The sequence below is a fragment of the Aspergillus clavatus genome, genomic scaffold, assembly GCF_000002715.2.
Source record: "Aspergillus clavatus NRRL 1 1099423829750 genomic scaffold, whole genome shotgun sequence".
Classification (NCBI taxonomy): Eukaryota; Fungi; Ascomycota; class Eurotiomycetes; order Eurotiales; family Aspergillaceae; genus Aspergillus; species Aspergillus clavatus.
The window spans coordinates 201690-220140 of record NW_001517110.1 but is presented as its reverse complement, the minus strand read 5'-3'; the positions used below and the strand labels follow the sequence as shown (position 1 = coordinate 220140).

General features: G+C 50.0%; 9 protein-coding genes across 9 annotated transcripts, besides 9 other annotated features; 7 read left to right on the top strand and 2 right to left on the bottom strand.

Annotated features, from left to right (window-relative positions):
- Positions 1-312: 312 nt before the first annotated feature.
- On the top strand, positions 313-1804 carry ACLA_001080 (co-chaperone SGT1; the record flags this gene model as incomplete). The annotated part of the gene is made up of 2 exons (XM_001276122.1): positions 313-1158; positions 1223-1804. 2 exons carry the CDS (start codon positions 313-315, stop codon positions 1802-1804), a joined length of 1428 nt encoding a protein of 475 aa, XP_001276123.1.
- A 286-nt stretch (positions 1805-2090) lies between these two features.
- On the bottom strand, positions 2091-3341 carry ACLA_001070 (PQ-loop repeat-containing protein; the record flags this gene model as incomplete). The annotated part of the gene is made up of 2 exons (XM_001276121.1): positions 2091-3183; positions 3286-3341. The coding sequence occupies 2 exons, from the start codon at positions 3339-3341 to the stop codon at positions 2091-2093; spliced, it is 1149 nt and encodes a 382-aa protein (XP_001276122.1).
- Positions 3342-3941: 600 nt separating this feature from the next.
- ACLA_001060 (putative SIR2 family histone deacetylase) lies at positions 3942-5087 on the top strand (the record flags this gene model as incomplete). The annotated part of the gene is made up of 1 exon (XM_001276120.1): positions 3942-5087. The coding sequence occupies one exon, from the start codon at positions 3942-3944 to the stop codon at positions 5085-5087; it is 1146 nt and encodes a 381-aa protein (XP_001276121.1).
- Positions 5088-5649: 562 nt separating this feature from the next.
- ACLA_001050 (cyclin-dependent serine/threonine-protein kinase phoA) lies at positions 5650-6806 on the top strand (the record flags this gene model as incomplete). Its single annotated transcript, XM_001276119.1, has 3 exons — positions 5650-5694; positions 5759-5782; positions 5880-6806. The coding sequence occupies 3 exons, from the start codon at positions 5650-5652 to the stop codon at positions 6804-6806; spliced, it is 996 nt and encodes a 331-aa protein (XP_001276120.1).
- Positions 6716-6757: a microsatellite.
- Positions 6807-6974: 168 nt separating the features above from the next.
- Positions 6975-7008: a microsatellite.
- A 1918-nt stretch (positions 7009-8926) lies between these two features.
- On the top strand, positions 8927-10399 carry ACLA_001040 (putative cAMP receptor-like protein; the record flags this gene model as incomplete). Its single annotated transcript, XM_001276118.1, has 4 exons — positions 8927-9183; positions 9254-9455; positions 9554-10051; positions 10118-10399. 4 exons carry the CDS (start codon positions 8927-8929, stop codon positions 10397-10399), a joined length of 1239 nt encoding a protein of 412 aa, XP_001276119.1.
- Positions 9488-9516: a microsatellite.
- Positions 9489-9516: a microsatellite.
- Positions 10400-10666: 267 nt separating the features above from the next.
- On the top strand, positions 10667-11425 carry ACLA_001030 (PMF1/NNF1 family protein; the record flags this gene model as incomplete). The annotated part of the gene is made up of 2 exons (XM_001276117.1): positions 10667-11052; positions 11131-11425. 2 exons carry the CDS (start codon positions 10667-10669, stop codon positions 11423-11425), a joined length of 681 nt encoding a protein of 226 aa, XP_001276118.1.
- Positions 11426-11511: 86 nt separating this feature from the next.
- ACLA_001020 (uncharacterized protein) lies at positions 11512-13216 on the bottom strand (the record flags this gene model as incomplete). The annotated part of the gene is made up of 4 exons (XM_001276116.1): positions 11512-12775; positions 12865-13006; positions 13066-13096; positions 13157-13216. The coding sequence occupies 4 exons, from the start codon at positions 13214-13216 to the stop codon at positions 11512-11514; spliced, it is 1497 nt and encodes a 498-aa protein (XP_001276117.1).
- Positions 13217-13567: 351 nt separating this feature from the next.
- Positions 13568-13596: a microsatellite.
- Positions 13597-14237: 641 nt separating this feature from the next.
- Positions 14238-14262: a microsatellite.
- Positions 14239-14262: a microsatellite.
- A 595-nt stretch (positions 14263-14857) lies between these two features.
- ACLA_001010 (uncharacterized protein) lies at positions 14858-15289 on the top strand (the record flags this gene model as incomplete). Its single annotated transcript, XM_001276115.1, has 2 exons — positions 14858-14908; positions 14966-15289. The coding sequence occupies 2 exons, from the start codon at positions 14858-14860 to the stop codon at positions 15287-15289; spliced, it is 375 nt and encodes a 124-aa protein (XP_001276116.1).
- A 1278-nt stretch (positions 15290-16567) lies between these two features.
- Positions 16568-18418, top strand: ACLA_001000 (NTF2 and RRM domain protein; the record flags this gene model as incomplete). The annotated part of the gene is made up of 3 exons (XM_001276114.1): positions 16568-16885; positions 16956-18041; positions 18122-18418. The coding sequence occupies 3 exons, from the start codon at positions 16568-16570 to the stop codon at positions 18416-18418; spliced, it is 1701 nt and encodes a 566-aa protein (XP_001276115.1).
- Positions 17619-17811: a microsatellite.
- Positions 17732-17812: a microsatellite.
- Positions 18419-18451: the final 33 nt, after the last annotated feature.

Below are 18451 nucleotides of genomic sequence, written 5' to 3'. Positions count from 1 at the left end.
GAAGACATGCGTCGCAATCATCATCAGAACGCGAGGCTATACCAACCTTCTATATCGATTACCCTATTTGGCTAAATTGGTCACGTGCCCTTCCCCGCGGTCTCCAAAGAAAGTCATAGAATCGACAAGTTGGAGAGAGCTACTTGTCGTGCCAATACTGCCTCTAGTGCTTTTTTTCATTGACATCTTCTGGCTGTTTGGAGCATATACTTGCTCATCTGACTATTAGACCAAGCTACTACCATTTCTATAGAAGCTGCCTTTCAATCACCTACCAAGCTCACTGCGGAGAAGCTCCGAGAGAACGGCATCATGAACGCGGCTGCTCAGGGCGACAAGGCCCTAGCCAACTCCGACTTTCCTACTGCAATTCGATTCTTCACCCAAGCTTTGACGGAGTTTCCTCGCTCCCCCGCCTATTACATCAAACGGTCGACCGCTTTCTCACGGCTCAAAGCTGCAGATGGAGGACCCAACTTCCCCGCCGCTCTGCGGGATGCCGAGACCGCTCTGACGCTTGCGCGAGAACGCGCAAAGCGCGAGCTTATACTGTCCGCTCAGATGAGGCGTGGTATTGTTCTGTACCAGCTTGAGAGATACGGCGATGCAGCCTTCCTGTTCAACACCATCCAGGAGAAGATTGGGACGAGTACGGAATCACAGGATAAATCTGAGAAGGTCAAGGATGCTATGGCTGGGAGCGGTGCTGCCTCGTCAGCGAAAAAGGGATATGAGCAGGAACTTCCGATCTGGACACTCAAGGTGAAGACCAAGCTCAGCAAGCTGCCCGAGGGCGATGAGAAGGCTGCGGTGACGGTGGAAGAAACTGCCAAAGACGTGTCCATTCCATCAGAGAAAGACCTCAAGAGACAACTCGAGGCTCTCAAATCTGGTAACGGGGAAGATAGCCTGGCGCAGAGCAGTACAGCGGACGATATGGTTGCGAATTCTGCAAAGGTTCACCCATCTGCAACCACAAGCCTGAATAACAAGGGCGCAGCTGAGGTCATGTCGTCAACGGCTGCTTCCTCGTCGACTACTCCCTCAGTTGAAAAGATTCGGCATGAGTGGTATCAGTCTCATGATTCGGTTGTCGTGACCCTCTACGTCAAGGGAGTGTCAAAAGATAGCGTTGACACTGAGCTCAATGATGATTCTGTAAGTGAACCAGTGCCTTCTCTTCATACGATCATCTGTTGCTAATACAAAACGTAATTCATAGGCAGCACTTCAGTTCCCACTTCCGTCTGGCGCGGACTACGCTTTCTCTCTTGATCCCCTCTTCGCGCCCATCGATCCATCTTCCTCAAAGGTCTCGGTCATGTCTACTAAAATCGAACTCGTCTTACGCAAAAAGGTTCCTGGACAGAAATGGAGTACGCTGGAAGCATCCTCATCAGGTGTCAAGCTTGCGGACAGGCAGGCTGCGGTTGGGTCGGCTTCTACCGGTAGCACTGGACCTTCATACCCATCTTCGTCTCGCCATGGTGCCAAAGATTGGGATAAAGTCGCATCAACCTTGACAGCGAAGAAACCAAAGGCGAAGGCCAACAATACGAAGCAAAAGGAGAACGCGGGCAATGACGATGCTGGTGCGGAATCCGACAGCGCTGATTCTGTCGACTCTGACTATGGCGCTGGGGATCCAGTGGATTCCTTCTTCAAGAAACTGTATGCTAATGCGGATCCTGACACCCGTCGGGCAATGATGAAAAGCTACGTTGAGAGCCAGGGGACTTCTCTAAGCACCAACTGGGATGAAGTGAGCCGCGGGAAGGTAGAAGCGCGGCCACCCAGTGACTAAGACGGATACTGCTCGAATACAGGTCACTTCGCTCGTCACTAGCTCCTTGACAATCTCGGCGTTTGAAAATGGTTTCTTTCTGTATCTAGCGGGTGTTCTACTTCGGGTATGTTTGTTACGCATTAATATCCTAACGTAATCGTGACGAGACAAGGAGATATCTTTTATTTCCCTCTATGCTATGTACACGTTCTGAAAAGCAGCCTACCATAAATCGTAACGAAGCTGACCAGATTCGGAAGACTGATGTCAATCTTCACAAGAAGCCAGACCCTCAGTCAACCAATCAATCCACGTCATTGAGTTCGTCCTCGTTGTCTTTGTAGAGGAAAAATTGAACAAAGATACCCATGTCAAGCAATAGGGTTCCAAAGCTCCCTATCAGCCATGACAGATTCACAAGTATGTACCGACCATATAGAGCAGTCGCTTCGCCAGGCCGACAGTGGTGAGAATCTCCCGCACAGACGGGGGAAAAAGCCAGGATGGAGAGGACGTAGGTCAGGTTACCGATACACGCAAAGAGGAAGAAGAGCAAGGAGACTCCTTCCGTTGACTTGCGCCGGTAATTCAGGAGAATCTGGGGTAGACGAGAGCCAAGGTAGAGAATGGCGCACAGATACCCAAAGACCTGACCGAGGGTGTCGAAGGCGAGAGGGGGTGCACCAGAGTCATCTCCGGGGGGTGCCTGGTCTTTGTTCTTGGATGAGCTGGGGCTCACGTACCAGCCTACCACTCCGGCAGCGCAGACAAGAGCAATGGCGGTGGAATTGAAGAGGGTCGTCTGGAGAGTGGAGATGCGCCGAGCAGAGAGCTTCTTCTGCGAAGTTGGCTCGACAAAAGGCGTCACGGGGGAAAGATGTGTTCCATCGACAGCTGGGTGAATAATTTCGCGGAAGGAGGTTGCAGAGTGTCTCCTGTGATCTGCATGCGACAAAATTTGTGGCGTTTGTGATGTCGATGCCGCTGGCCCTTCCTGACTATTCTGATTGTAACGATCTTGGCCTTGGTTCTGATAGGACTGGCCATTTGCTTTTGAAAGTAAAGACGTACGCTCGGTTGGCTTTCTCTGCTGAGGAAGCGCATCATCTGTGATTACTTCCGTGGGAGAGGAGGCACCAGATGGCTCATCTCTCAACGTGAATCCTCGATAGTAAAAGCATTGTCCAAGGAGAACAATGTCTGCAAGTGTATAGTACACGGCAAGAATGATCATGGTAGGTAGCACGCCTTGCAGCACGGCACCAAGGATATTAAAAACATCTCCTGCCAGCCACACAACAAGAAAGAGCAGGGAGAGGCCATCGGCAGAGCCACGGCGAAAGTTCTCAATGATTTGTGGTGAAAAGACAACAACCCAACAGGCAATAGAGATCGATCTGTAGCTATCAGTAAAAAATCCATCCAATGTATGATGCCTTTGTCTTCTATTCAACCCTATCTTTTCCTTCAACATGTCCGCTTGGGGTACTTTGACTTACCCGCATATACCACTCAGAGCATCTAGATCTAGATTGCCAGTCTGCGAGGGAAACATGTCCGTAAGATGGCAGGGTAGAAAATTGGAACACTTTCCAATTCAATCTGTTTTCTAAACGGAGGATATGAGAGAATTCACATCAATGGACCACATCTAATGAATATCTGCGATCAAAGACAATGACGTCCGTTCGAAGACTCTGCTCTGGGTGCGTCACGTGATATTGTCTGGGGAAAGACATAGGCCAATCACACTGCCTGCTCCGTAAACTATACCACCACCTACTAAGAGTCACCTCTCTGCTATGTAGTACTAGGAGCCTGCAATTGAATCAATAACTGTACTATCATAACAATGGTTGCATCATTCGATCTCTAGCTACAGAGTATAAAACCTCTCATGTTTTGAGATCGTACCGCCTAGTTCACAGGCTCAACAGGAAGTAGGTAGTATACTTGTCATGTGATATTCCTGGATTAGTCAGTCAGCATGATTACATCATGCGCTCGCGTCTGTAATCCCAAAGCCAGCCAGCCAGGCTTTCTCCAGCAAGAGCAATTCTGCGCTCAATCAATTGAAGTACTCGAATGACACGCTGGCTGAGCATTGGGTATCATCTATCTCTACCGATTCTGAGATCTCAATGATGTGTCCTCAATGACGAAGCCCTCCATCCGCATACCGTTTACTGGCCCACTGCCTCCACCCATAATCGTACCTCCGTCTGCAAGCAACCTCTCAGGAGCGATCAATGCCCTCTATTCATTCTTCACGGCCCCTCCGTCTCTGTATCTTCGCGGAGTGGATGTTGGTAGACACTCGCAGACCGTTCTCTTGACCGGTGCCGGTATCTCGGTGGCATCAGGGCTCTCGGACTATCGAGGGGAAAATGGCACCTACGTCACAAATAAAACTTACAGACCGATCTATTTCCACGAGTTTTTGACACGGCATGAGTCTCGTAAGAGATATTGGGCCCGGAGCTTTGTTGGGTGGCCCGGACTCGCGAAAGCAAAACCGAATACAACACACTGGGCCGTTCGAGATCTCAGTGCTAAAGGCTTCGTCAGCACTGTTGTGACGCAGAACGTCGACTCTTTCCACTCGGTTGCGCACCCCGAGTTACCAACAATCGAACTGCATGGGTACCTGAGGTCTGTTGTTTGCACCAGTTGTCGGAACGAATTCTCCCGCGCCGAGTTTCAGAGCTCACTTGAGAAACTAAATCCCGCCTGGGCGGAATTCCTGGCTCGCATGGTCGAGACAGGGGCGCTTGACACAGATAATCCTGAAAAGCGGCGGCGGGAAGGGCTTAAACTGAACCCCGATGGTGACGTGGACCTGGCCGAGGCACCCTACTCCACGTTCAGGTATCCGTCTTGCCCTACATGTCTGGAAAGCCCTCCGAGACTCCAGGATGGCACACATGCCCGAGTTGAAGTTGAGAGGGACGGAGCATGGCTTCCTTCTTCGACTGCCGGTATACTAAAACCTGCAGTCATTATGTTTGGCGAGAATATCGATCGTGAGGTGAAAATGGCTGCGGAGGAGGCGATTGATGACGCTGGGCGGCTACTGATTCTTGGAAGCAGTCTTGCTACATATTCAGCATGGCGGCTAGTAGAACGAGCACATAAAAGAGGCATGCCCATAGCCATCATCAATTTGGGAGGCGTCAGAAACGAGTCAGTCCTTTTCGGTGCCGGGACTGATACTTCACTGCCTCATGTTCGGTGCAATTTTTCATCAGAGGCCATTCTACCTCCTGTCGTGGCCCAGCTTCCCAGATTCAATGAGGGATGACCCTATGTGTCCTTTCTTGCGTCAATGATGCATATCCTAATAGAAACTAGATAAATTCACATCTAGTTCTAGGGCAATACAATATATACAATATTATATAGATCCAGTCCGGTCGTGAGCGTGTTTGCGCTGAAAAAACAACTACATAGACCATCATCAGGTTAGAGAAAAAAAAAAGAAAAAAAAAAATCCTATCCCTCGTCGTTGGCAATATCTATATCTTCTTAGTGACTCTTGAGGTAATTTCCTTTGTCCAGACTCTTCGAGTCCTGGCATCCTACCCGCCAGTCTGAGCCGCGCAGGTGGATCAGCAACCGCCCGCGATTTGCCATCGCAGAAAGGGCGCGGGGCTGGTCAAGAAAGCTGCCTGTAAGCAGATCATCTCCGAAACATGGACTATCGCGCCCCAAGGGATCCTCAGTTGCAGTACAACCGACCATCCTCATATTCGGAGATCGTCTCTACTCTTGTTTCTCCTAAATCTTTTCTTTTTACCAACCCACGCTCTAAAGTTTCGCCTCAACCACAAGCCTCGCACAGAGGCACCACCACTTCCCCAGCAATGGACAAGACACAGCAACCCAGCTCATTCCAACAGCTGGAAAAGGTACGCGCCTCTGACTGCTCTATCTGCAGTGACGAGCTTAGGCTAATATCTGCATCACTTCTAGCTTGGTGAAGGCACATATGCCACCGTATGTCCAACTCTTCTTCCGACCACCTTTCTGTTCAAGCGGTCGAAACTCGACCCGAACACTCCCCGCAAATAAAACTGACATCAATGTCCCCTAGGTTTTCAAAGGAAGGAATCGCCAAACAGGCGAGTTGGTCGCCCTGAAAGAGATCCACCTTGATTCGGAGGAAGGAACGCCGTCGACCGCCATTCGAGAGATCTCGTTGATGAAAGAACTGAAACATGAGAGTATCGTCTCGCTTTACGATGTCATCCACACAGAGAACAAGCTCATGCTTGTCTTTGAATATATGGATAAGGATCTGAAGAAATACATGGACACACGGGGCGACAGGGGTCAACTGGACCATGCGACGATCAAATCGTTCATGCACCAGCTTCTCAAGGGTATCGCTTTCTGCCATGAGAACCGGGTCCTTCACCGAGACTTGAAGCCCCAGAACCTCCTGATCAATAAGAAGGGTCAGCTCAAGCTGGGTGATTTTGGTCTTGCGCGTGCATTCGGCATCCCTGTCAACACCTTCTCTAACGAGGTGGTGACGCTGTGGTACCGTGCGCCAGACGTGCTATTGGGTAGCAGAACATATAACACAAGCATTGATATCTGGTCCGCCGGATGTATCATGGCCGAACTGTATACTGGCCGTCCTCTGTTTCCCGGAACGACCAATGAGGACCAGTTGCAAAAGATCTTCCGTTTGATGGGCACACCTTCGGAGCGCTCTTGGCCGGGTATCTCCCAGCTCCCAGAATACAAGCCTAATTTCCACGTATACGCTACGCAGGATTTGGGTCTGATTCTGCCGCAGATCGATCCGCTAGGACTTGATCTTCTGAACCGGATGCTGCAACTGCGACCGGAAATGCGCATCAGTGCGGCAGACGCATTGCAGCACCCTTGGTTTCATGATCTTCCTCAGTTACAAGCGCAGTTGCAGCAGCAACATCAGCAGCAACAACAACAACAGCAACAGCAAATGGCGGGAGGCTATGGCGGAATGGTTCCACCTCAGCAGGCATACTAATCTCGTTTGGGGAGACCCTTTTCATGACCTTTCTCTTTGCCTCCTCTCTTCTGCATTTACATTGATGCAGAAGCATGATGAGATGATGGTTACAGTTTGCGGAAAGCATGGCGTTATACCCAAAGACGGACATCGAGGTTAATTCTGGTAGCCTCTACGGATACTTCCTTTCTTTCTTTTCTTTTTTTTTTTTTTTTTTTTTGCTCCCTAATTTTGATATGCATGTTTGGTTTTTGTGTGTGACGCAGGACGTGAACTAGAGAGGGGGGATGTTCAAAGCATGATGAATAAAGTATTGTTTGGGTTTATATCCACAATGTCCTTATATCCTCCATACTCCTCCATACTCCATAAATAGGCCATGAAGCGTGACTTATTCAAGAACCATCTGGATTCCCCGCTGCCGAGTCTACAAAAAGGTCAAACATCAGTCTTGATGTTAGCAGTTGTCTAACTGTCTAGATTCACGCGAGTTCGCGTGACTCCTCGGCATTTCCATTAGCCTTTTGGCCTCCTACTTTTTTCCCTACTAGTACTATGCTCTACCAAGGTCTTGTGTAGAGCCTGGAGCTGTTTTATCCAAAACATTGGTAGTCAAAGAGGTCATAAGTCATAACCCATAGATAACTCCTTTCCTTCCGAAGTTGATGGCTAAGACTACATCCAGTAAAAGCTGGGCACGGGGCAACGGGCGATCGAGATGCTAACAATATCATTACTATTGTTGTCGGTGCCTTGAGAGTATTACTTATGAGCTGTACACCCATCTTGTTTTCGTATCAATGCAATGTTCCCTTCGAGGAGACGGAGCTGATGTTCGCAAACTTCGTCCGTGGCCCCTGAAGGTCTCATCGACTTCCAGGATGGCAAATTGGCCGTTGATTTTTCATTTGCATTCTGACCTTATCATCCATCTCGGCGAAGGGGAATAATTGGCCGTACTGCTGTTCGCCTTCTAAACTTTAGTCGACCTGAATTGTGGCTTTTCTTGTTCCGAGCTGACCATGCAAGTCTAGGTAGCCATCCTTACTGATACTTTGAACCATGGTCTGGAGTCGATGTTCTTCGCTCCGAGGAACAAAGAACAGGAGTATGCAGCCTCTTTTCCCCTGGTTTCAATTCAAGAGTCCTCCTTTGGGAACCTTCTTTCTTTTCAGTTTCTCATTGTGAGAGATCGCGGGTCCGTCGTTTGTCCTTCCTAGTTGCGATGAGCAGACAGATTTGACTTTGCCAATGCTGCATTGTTCTGAACCGCTCGCTTTGCATTCCCTGTCCATCAAGGGGTCAGTCAACTAGTAACCTAATTAAGGAAGCATTGTACTTTTCTCGACATATACAGAGTAGGTTCGAGGCAGCCTGTTAACCACTTCTCGTCTGTGTGGCCTCAAAACGCCGCGGTGCAAAAGCCAATAATGAATACCTGAACCGAGTCTGGCTTGCCTCGATTGAGTCACAAGTCGAGAACCATCGCCAATGAATCATTATTTTCATTAGGCTGATCCATGCTTTCTCCGACCACAGTCTTTTGTCTTTGCTGAATAGCGTTTGATTATCATACGGATCCGGCGATGAGCCATGGGAATAGAGCTCATTTCACCCATGATACTTGACACTTGACACTTGACAGTCAATAATCATGAAGAGGATATGTCTCTCCAGACCCCGGAGTCCAGATTTCAGAGTCCAATATAACCTGTGTTTGAAAAAAAAAAAAAAAACCATGTGAGCAGGCTAGAATGCAGTCCCTGTCAAGCCATTCTTGGGTTTAAGTACTGGGAGTATTATTATCCAATATCCACACTCTCCAGACCGCGGCGTGTTGACCTGTCTTATAAATGGATTCAATAATTCTCCATTAACCAACGTACACCCTGTCGATATCACACGCAGAATCGAAGCAAGGTTCGAACATATATCGAGAATCGGCCCATCTATACATCAAGTGCCGCGGACCTGAGACTGGTCGCCGGTGTGGCTGCGACGAGAAACCCGGCGTCTTTCTCTTCTCTCGAGTCTCTTCTTTTCGTTACTGTATTTTTCTCATTTCTGTAGATCTCTCACATGAATCTCTAGTAGCATTCTTGACCGGCAGCTACGTGCATCAGCATGTAAACCACGCCATGTCTCTCTCAGATCGAGAACTATTCGCCATATCGACGACGGAGCGCATCTGTTCAGTCATCTCTCTCGCCGGAGCTAGTATTATAGTTGTCTCATTCCTCTCATCAAGCTCTTTTCGCAAGCCCATCAATCGCCTGGTCTTCTATGCATCATGGGGGAATATCATGGCGAATGTGGGAACGCTGATATCTCAGTCGGGCATCTCCTCTGGGACGGGCAGCCGCCTTTGTCAATTCCAAGGGTTTCTGATCCAATGGTTGGTTTCTCTACCTCTATGTCTTGGGATCGAAGATCGCGTACTGATCGCCGATTTCCGTCTGCTGCAGGTTCCTGCCGGCGGATGCTCTATGGATTCTTGCCATGGCATGTAACGTGTACCTGACGTTCTTCCACAAATACGACTCAGATCAGCTGAGACGGCTGGAGTGGAAGTACCTGGTGCTATGCTATGGCCTGCCGTTTATTCCAGCGTTTGTATACTTCTTCGTAGAGACTGAATCCCGAGGTAAAGTCTACGGTTCGGCCATTGTAAGTGCAAAAACCCACCGGGACATCCCCTCTTTTTTTTTTTTTTTTTTTTTTTTTTTTTGGTTAAAGGTCATTTCTCTAACCGGTTCCCCCGACAGCTGTGGTGCTGGGTATCACTACCCTGGGACTTCTTGCGCATTGCCATTTTCTATGGCCCGGTCTGGTTCGTCATCTTCTTGACGTTTGCCATCTACCTGCGTGCTGGCAAATTGATTTTCAAGAAACGACAGCAGCTCAAGGAGGCGAGGTATTCGGACATTTTTGCGGAAGCCAACACTCCTGTTAGCCCTGCGTTCATCAGGACGACGGAAATACACATCACAAGCGAGATAGCATATTCGGGAGGCGAGTCCAGTCGACTGGCCGCTGTCACTGCCAGTCTTATACCGCATCAGTATCTCAGTCCATATACTCCGTACTCCGTCACCATCGAGGCTGGTGGTGTCTCTGGCCAATTAAATGACGTTCCCATGCAAGGACTGCAGAAGGGGCAGCAAGACTCATACGCGCAACGTCACGCAATGGACGTGAATCTGGCAGCGTGGGCTTACACGAAATACGCAATGTTCTTCTTCATTGCACTGCTCATCACATGGGTTAGTTTCCATTCCTTCTACCCCTCCGTTACAACTGGGTCATCTAATGGTCATTTACTGAATTAGGTTCCCTCCACAGTCAACCGGTTGTATGCGCTGGTCTATCCGGACGACTTCAACTTCGGTATGAATTACGCATCGGGTTTCGTCCTTCCCCTCCAGGGATTTTGGAACAGCATCATCTATATATCAATCTCATGGCCCGCTTTTAAATCGAGCTTCGCAAGGTTTAGATCAAGGAACTCGGCATGTGACAATCCATCACAGCAGAGCAGAACCAGACAAGGCGTCGGTGTTCGGCGGTTTAATTCTCACGGGAATGATAGCACGCGGGGACTAACGAGATAGATCAACATTGTACTCTACCGGTTTCTTTAATTAAGTATCAATGTCTTTCGCGCCCTATTAAGTCTATTTCTCCAAGGGTTTAGATGTATGGAGTCACGTGGTTCGCGAAGTATACGGTCACGTGATTCGCGCGTACCTGAGATTAGCGTCCTATACAGAGTAGATCTGGTGGGTGGGTTATCTACAACCATCGACACCCGCTGCAACCCAGCATAATTGCAGCATTCCCCTGAAGAACCTGGAAAATAATAAATTTATCTAGAGGCAATGGCAGAAGAAAACCGTTCTACCTATCCCAACCCCTCGCAGCAACCCGCCTCGCCCTCCCCACCTCCTCCAGCGCCGGTCCCTCTCACCCCAGGCCCGCGCGCGTCGCGTCTCCAGCAGGTTTTCGGCCAGGCGCTCGCACGAACACTACGAGCCAACTCCTACGCGAACTTCTCCGGCTGCTTTCCGACGCCGGCGAAACATGTCCCTGCGAGTCTGGAGTCGGTATGGCGGCAATTAAACGCGAAGCTCGAGGAAAGCGCAAAGGCGGAATTCGACGATATCATGCACGAACGGAACGCGGTGGGGCATCTGAATGAGCTCGACCGGCTGGTCGGCGAGGCGAGGCATCGGAGGGATAATGGGCAGGGTGAAAGCCGGGTCGCGTATGTTCAATCTTAAGATAGCCCTGTTTGTGTTTGGGGTTCGAGCTGTGCTAACGGTGTTCATCTGGAGGAGGTTAGACCGCATACTTTGACGCCTGACGAACTATACCGCGCGCATCTGACGCCTTATTTGCAAGAAACACGGTCGAATTTGAACGCGAAGATCCACGACACGGAAGCCGAGAATGCGGAGCTGGCCCAGCACATCCAGAGGCAGAGAGCGGAGATTGAAGCGCTACTGTCAGGTCTCGAGTCTGTGGTCACCGACTTGGAAGGTGCTGCGGTTGCCGCTTCACAATTCAGCGGCGAGAACGACCTTCGCCAAGAGGCTTTCAAGATGGATGAAGAAGTCAAGGCTAGGTCCGAAATCTGACGAGCTCTCTACGACTACCACGCGTTTCTTTCCTGGTGACGAGCATTTACAAGTCTTATTTCTCTGGAGTGGTGGATGTGATTTGACTATGACAACAGTGCTTCCATATCCACGGGAGCCAGCAAGCCATCGTCCACAATGTCCTGAGCAACAGCCATCAGCTCTTTAGGCGACGTAGCTTTGAGTTGGCCCAGTTTATCTCCCTGGCCAGCCAGAGCGGCTGCGACCGCTTCTTTGCATGTCCCGTCTCGTGTTTCCTCCATAGCTCCGTCTCTCCTTGCTAGAGCTGCAGCTCCCCGATAATACGTCTGGGCATTGCGAAGGAGCGTTGCGCCGTTCTGTTGCGCCAAGGCGTATTCCCATGGCGCAAGTCCCAGTCTCCACCTATTCATCTCTGCGTCTCCCCTTGCCAAATGGATTTTAGGCAAGTTGTCTGCGTCGGGAAGTTTTGAAGCCTGAGTCAGCGAGTCCAAAGCGAATGATAACGCTTGCCATCTCAAAGCTAGCGATTTCGCGAAGGCTTCGGGGTCGTGGGAAGGCGGCAGATCCGTGAGTGCTGTGTTGAATGATGTAAGAGCATCAGCCTTACTGCACAACCCGTCGGGATCAGCCGAGATGTCCAGCTCTGATCCAAAAGCACGCACAATCTCTCTGTTATAAGTCTCCACCTCGATTCTTCCGCTTCGGTACACCACTTCAGTCAAAGCACACATAAACTTGGCCCGGGCCAAAGCCGCCTCATATTGTCTATCCGAGCCCTCCAGAAACGTCGGGATCTTCTGCAGAAGGTCTGATGAGAATTCTTCTACCCAGGCAAGGCCCACCCCGGGGTTGAAGGTGAGGAGGTTACACAGTGTCGTGAGAGTTTCAAGTTGCGCGACCGCTGTGTCCACCAGAGTGTTCTTGGTCACGGGTTCAATGACTGCTGCCCATTGCTCTTGTGGCTCTGCGGATTCCGACTCGGCTGTCGTGTCCATATCTTCTTGAGCCTGTCTCATTTCCTCTTCTTGCGGACCCATGTCTCCAGACTCCATCTGTTTCATTTGCTCCTGCATTTCGGTATATCGCATCTCTTGCAGTACTAGACAGCGTTGGAAGAGTTCTATGGCCTCCTGGAGGAGCTTGATTGCCTCCGAGAGCTGTTGGTCTGAGGGGTGTTTGGCATCTGTCACGGCCTCGGCCAGACTTGTGAGAACTTGAGCGGTATTGAACAGCGCATCCGCGTTATCTTGTTCTAAGTTCAGAGCCTCCCGGTGCGCTGTCAATGCTATGCGCAAGGCATCCAGCAACGGAATGGATAGTTGGGTAGCCAATCTTGGGTGCTGGGTGATCTCATATTGGAGACGTGCTCTGCTGGCTATCAGTTGCAACCCCTGGAACAGCTGTGGGGATTTCCCCGAGGAAACATCCAAAGGGGAAGGGATAGACTTCTGACATACTTGTTGTAGGCCAGATCAAAGGCAAGGGGGTGCTTCTTCAAGCCTTCATCATAAAGTGCAATTGCACGCATGAAGAAGCGCAAGGATTTGGCAGCATCACCAGCCCGCCATTTCTCTCCGCCCTCCTCCTGTTCGACGCCAGCTAGATAGAACCGGTTATTTTCAGATCTTGTCTACCTTTTGTATGATAATGCGACTTACCAGCTAGGAATTCATCCGCTGTTTCTGGAGCCTGTTAGTCATCAGCAGGTTGGTACTTGTAGATACACATGAATGGTGTGGTTGTCACTACCCGCTGCACGGCCTTCTTCCTAGATTTGGATTCTTTTAGAAAGGACTTTGGTTTCGGCATTTTTGCTCTATACAAGTGTGTTCAGATGGCAAAGTCCGTCTTGCATGACCTTTTTTTATGTTTTTCCTCTATGCTAGACGAGGGGTGGACAAGGTGATCGATACTGCTGGGCTTTTTTCCATGCCGCCTTGGAGACCGCTTGGGGGTGTCAGGACGCTAACCTGGAAGTGAGGTACTCCGTATACGGAGTATGTTTTGCATATGATCCGTTTTCTCCAGACTCTGTCATTTATCTAGAATTCTAGATAGATAGATAGATACCTACCTAGCTATAATTAATTACAAAGTAGATAAATTTATGTCCATTGGTATATCTACTATCTACTGTGATTCAGATTGATCATCATTGCCACTCTTCAATAAGCACTCTTCAATAAGCAAAACCATCTTATCGATTCGGCCCTAGTGATGACTACATATCCTTTCGTTCGTGGGGGCGTAGGAAGCATATTTCTGTGACACCCCAGAAAGGATCATCTCGCGTGGCTACCTATTTCACTAGAATAACCCCCAGGTACGTATTAAGATACTGTGTCTGTAGTACCTTACAGCCTGTGTTAAGCACGTGGCAAAAGTGTGCTCAGGCTGTGTTCGGCTGTTCTGCCCCTTAGAAGTTAGAAGCCATGGTCTGATGCACCTGCGTACTTAATAGAAGTAGATGGAGAGAAAGATGGTAGGTAGTATGAAAGAATGCTCCATGGTTGACTGTAGGTAGCCAGTGTCTTACCATGGACTCATCCCACAGCTATAGAGTGTAGGTTCTTGCCCTTTTGCGAATGGGTTACAGGGCACATTAATATGGACCTAAATAATCAGGCATACAAAGTTACCTATTCCATTCCCATTCCCATTTCCATTTCCTGCACTCACTGTCAACTGAATACATTCTCAATAATTCTGTGATAGAATGATAGACCTTTTTATTTATCAGGTTCATGATATTTTTTATTTTTGACCTTTTTTTCCCCCACATCAGCACAAAAGCAAGGTCGAATCGTTATCTACTAGATATTCTGTAGAGTACTACTACTACTACTACTACTACTTCGTAAGCAGTACTGTATCTGCTCCCCCCCTTTGACCCACTCCGTCGGCCGCTTTCTTCATCCCCGGCTCTCCTGATTTCTGAATTCCAAGCCCAAAGCCCTTTTGACTTGCATGCCAATCCGTTTTTCTCTGCTTCCTTGGCTCCTGAATAGCTCAATATCTTCCTCTTCATCCGGAGTATCTAGTCTACTGAGTGGTTATCATTTTCTATCATCCTCTTCGTGTACAATCAACGGTGTTCCTCATATCTGTCACTACCAAGCAGCGGCCTAATTCAGACATTGCGCATAAGGTATGGGGACCCTGGCTCAATAATTAATTTCGGCTGTCCCTGTTTTGAATGTCTTGTCATTCTTTGAACACTGCCTGTCGATAATCACTCTATCTACTCCCTCATTCTCCAAGTCGTCTAGAAGAGCTATGCTTGTGTCTGTTGGGCCATATTTGCTAACACAACAAGACCCCTCTGTCAGTTAATCGCCTAAACCCGCGAAGCATCGGTTTATCATCAACTTCGAGACGCGCAGAGCGCACTCCTCTGGCACGTCGTTTGGGCTATACCCAAGTAATCATACATCGCTACAGACGAGCACAATGGCCAGACATACCTCGTTGGATTCTGAGCGCCCCATCATGATCAAATCCGTGAGTTTGGAATTCACACCCTGTCCGGTATCGACACAGCCCTCTCATCCAACCCAGAACCGTACCTCGAAAAGATTCTCCACTGTGAGCGGGAACCCATCGCTTGCACCATCGGAACAGACCATCGGCAGCCTGCCTAGTGGCGATCCTAGAATCGCAGAATTCAACCACCTGCGTGACGGCCTTGAGCGCCTAGAGAACAAGCCGCTCCTGAAGCAACGCTTTGTCCCCACACCAGAGAAAACTGACAACCTCAGCAAGCTTGCTCTTGGTGCGAAGGTCGAGCGTGCCTTGGGCCGGAGGATGACCAGTCAAGACGCTGTTATGCGCAAGCCCGTGTTGAGTGAGAAGGCTGCTGCCGCCGAAACCACAGCTGCTTGAGCTCTTTGAGGGCACGTGCCTCGGATCGCTTTAGATCTCTTACTACATTTTCTTTTGTTCACTTGAACTATCTTTTTCTTGATATGTCTCTGTGCTCTATCTACGTCTTCTGTCGAGTTTCTCCATGTCCGACCCTCCAAATGAGTGTGATACCAATGTTCTGACCGACAAATCATGTCCAACATACCCCCGTCTTTGAGTTAGCTGTTGGTTTCTGAATTGTTTAATGCTTTTTTTTTTCTGCATGTGGGTGCAAGTTCTGCTGATTTTTTATGGCTTTGAATTCTCTTGAGCTCTGTATATTGATTTCGGATTGCTTTTCTTGTCCTGTTTTCCCTTCTCTGTCTGGATATTTGTGTCTTGTCCCATGGGCATATCCATTCTCAAAGAGAAAGCCAATAATGAAACCGAAATGGCTCCCTCCTCTCCTCCCATGTAGTCACTCCATCATCGCACTGTGAGAAGAAGCCTACCACCTACCTAGAGCGCGCCAGTTCTCAGAGCGGAGTGAGAATCGGGAAGGCGGTGAAGGTGGCACCCAGCAGCACCGCACGGAAAAGCAACTGGGCGACTTTTTGGCTCTGCGAAAGGCGAATTTGCCCTTCTTCCCCCAACTCAACTGGACCGAGAGCATCTTCTTCCCATCTCATCATCGTCTTCACCCCAAAACTTACATCTCATTCTTATTTCTTCTTTCCCCTGCGATTCTCCAGTCTCCCCCCCCTTCAACTAAATCTCTATTTCGTCAACTTGCTTCTCACCTTCTTCTCCTCCCTTCATTGAGTCTTTTTGATCACCATCCTGTTCCAGACTCTGCTCATCCCTCTTCGCCAACTTTTGATTGGAAATCGCACAGAATCTGCCTCTGCGTTTCTCGATTTAAGCACCACATACGAAACCTCGTCGCACTACCCAATCTTTTTGTTCGACTCTTCGTCTGGACCATCGCGCTTCTCTTTTTTCTTTCAATTAGCATTGTGGGTTTTCCTCTCTTTCCCTGTCCGCTTTGTCACTCTTTTTCCTTCATGCGAGACACGGGTATATATAGCCTGCCGGAGACTGACCAGCGTTTCTCCATAGTAGTCAAGCCCAAAGAGGGGAAAAGTTATCATTCTAGATTTCTTTTTTCTTTTCTCTTTACCTACCTTCTAGCCTTCGCGACATAGAGGCTTCTTTTTCCTCATTACTGTTCATATACCGCTGGCCTTGATTTTCGCCGCTTAGGACTTCTTCGAACTTCTCTTCTTACCACCGCGAAAAATTTCTACTCACTACACAATGGCCGACACGACCCAGCCTCCTATGAACGGCAGCTACCCCGCGCAACACGCGTATCCCGAGTCTTACAACCATGGCCATGCTGCCGTGAACAGCGTGTCCAACTTTCAGCCCGCGCAGTCGACCACTCCCAGCAACGCCCCACCCAGCGACCAGAAGAACGGAATCTCCAAGGATGAGGTTGGTTGGTACTTCGTTGAGCAGTACTACACCAACATGAGCCGTAGCCCAGAGAAGCTGCACCTCTTTTACTCTCGGCGGTCGCAGCTTGTTTTTGGCACCGAAGCGGAGTCTGTTCCTGTCGCAATCGGCCAGAAGGTAAGTACAATAGCCCTCTTCGACTCATGAGTCGCGCTCTCAGGTGAATTGCGCTAACTGTTCTATGTAGGAGATCAACGACAAGTTCAAGCAACTCGACTTTCAGGACTGCAAAGTTCGTGTCCTCAACGTGGATTCCCAGGCTTCTTTCGACAACATCCTGATCTCGGTTATCGGTGAAATCTCCAACAAATCCGAGCCATCCCGCAAATTTATCCAGACTTTCGTACTTGCTGAGCAGCCCAATGGCTACTATGTCCTCAACGATATCTTCCGGTACTTGGTTGACGAGGAGGAGGTGGTGACCGAGGAGGCTACCCCTGCTGAGGCTCCCGCTGCTGCTGCCCCTGCCCCTGCTGAAGAGCAGGCTGTTGAAGCGGTTGAGCAGAAGCCCGCCGCCGAAGAAGCTACCCCGGAGGTTACCGAGGCCCAGGTTGACAACGAAGTTGCCGTTGCTCAGGTTGATGAGAAACTCGAGCAGGCTGAAGAAAAAGAAGAGGAGAAGGCTGTCGAGGAAGATCAGACCAACGGAACTGAGGCCGAGAAGCCAGAGGTTGCGGAAGAAGTTCCTGCCCCCGCGGAGCCTGAGGCTGCCGAGCCGGAGAAGCCCGCGACTCCAGAGCCCACTCCGGCTGAACCTGTGCAGAAGGAGGCCCCTGCGCCTGAGAAGGAGGCTGCTCCCCCTGCTAAGGCTCTTCCCAAGACTTGGGCCAATATTGCGTCCAAGATTGGCGCCGCTGCTGCTGCTCCCGTCGTCCCTGCTGTTCCCGCTGCCCCAGCTAAGCCTGCTGCAACCCCGGCGGCGGCTCCGGCTGCGGCTGCCCCAGCTGCTGCCCAGCCCCAATCTGCTCCTGCTCCTGCTCCTGCTCCTGCTTCTGCTCCTGCTCCTGCTCCTGCTCCTGCTTCTGCTCCCGCTTCTGCTCCTGCAGCTGCCGCCCCCGCTGCTGAGAGCACTCCCAGCCAACCTCCTGCCGGTGATAATGCTGGCTGGCAGACCGCTGGCCAGGACCACAAGAAGTCCCAGTCTCGTGCTGGCGAAGAGCAAAACGTCCTTGCCTACATCAAGAATGTCAACGAGAAGGTTGATGCCAGCTTGCTGAAGCAGACTCTTTCCCGCTTTGGAAAGCTCAAGTACTTTGACGTGAGCCGTCAGAAGGTGAGAAAAAGAATTAAAATTAAACCTTGCTCTATGTTATCGTGAAATCGAGCTAATTGTTTATTTTTTGTTGCCTCCAGAACTGCGCCTTTGTTGAGTTTGCTGAGCCCGCTGGTTACGCCGCTGCCTTGGCTGCCAACCCCCACCAGATCGGAAGCGAACAGATCTCTGTTGAGGAACGTCGCCCTCGCGGAAACGCTTATGGAGGCAACGCCAACTATGGTGCTGGTCGTGGTGGCGCTGGTCGCGGCCGTGGTGACCGTGCCGGCAGCCAGGGTCGTGGTGGCTTCCAGCGCGACGGACGCGGAGGCTTCGCGCCCCGTGGCCGTGGAGGAAATGTCAACACCAAGGCCCGTAACCAACCCCAGGCTGCTTAAGCAGTCTTTTTGAGATTCCCTTTTCATGTTCTA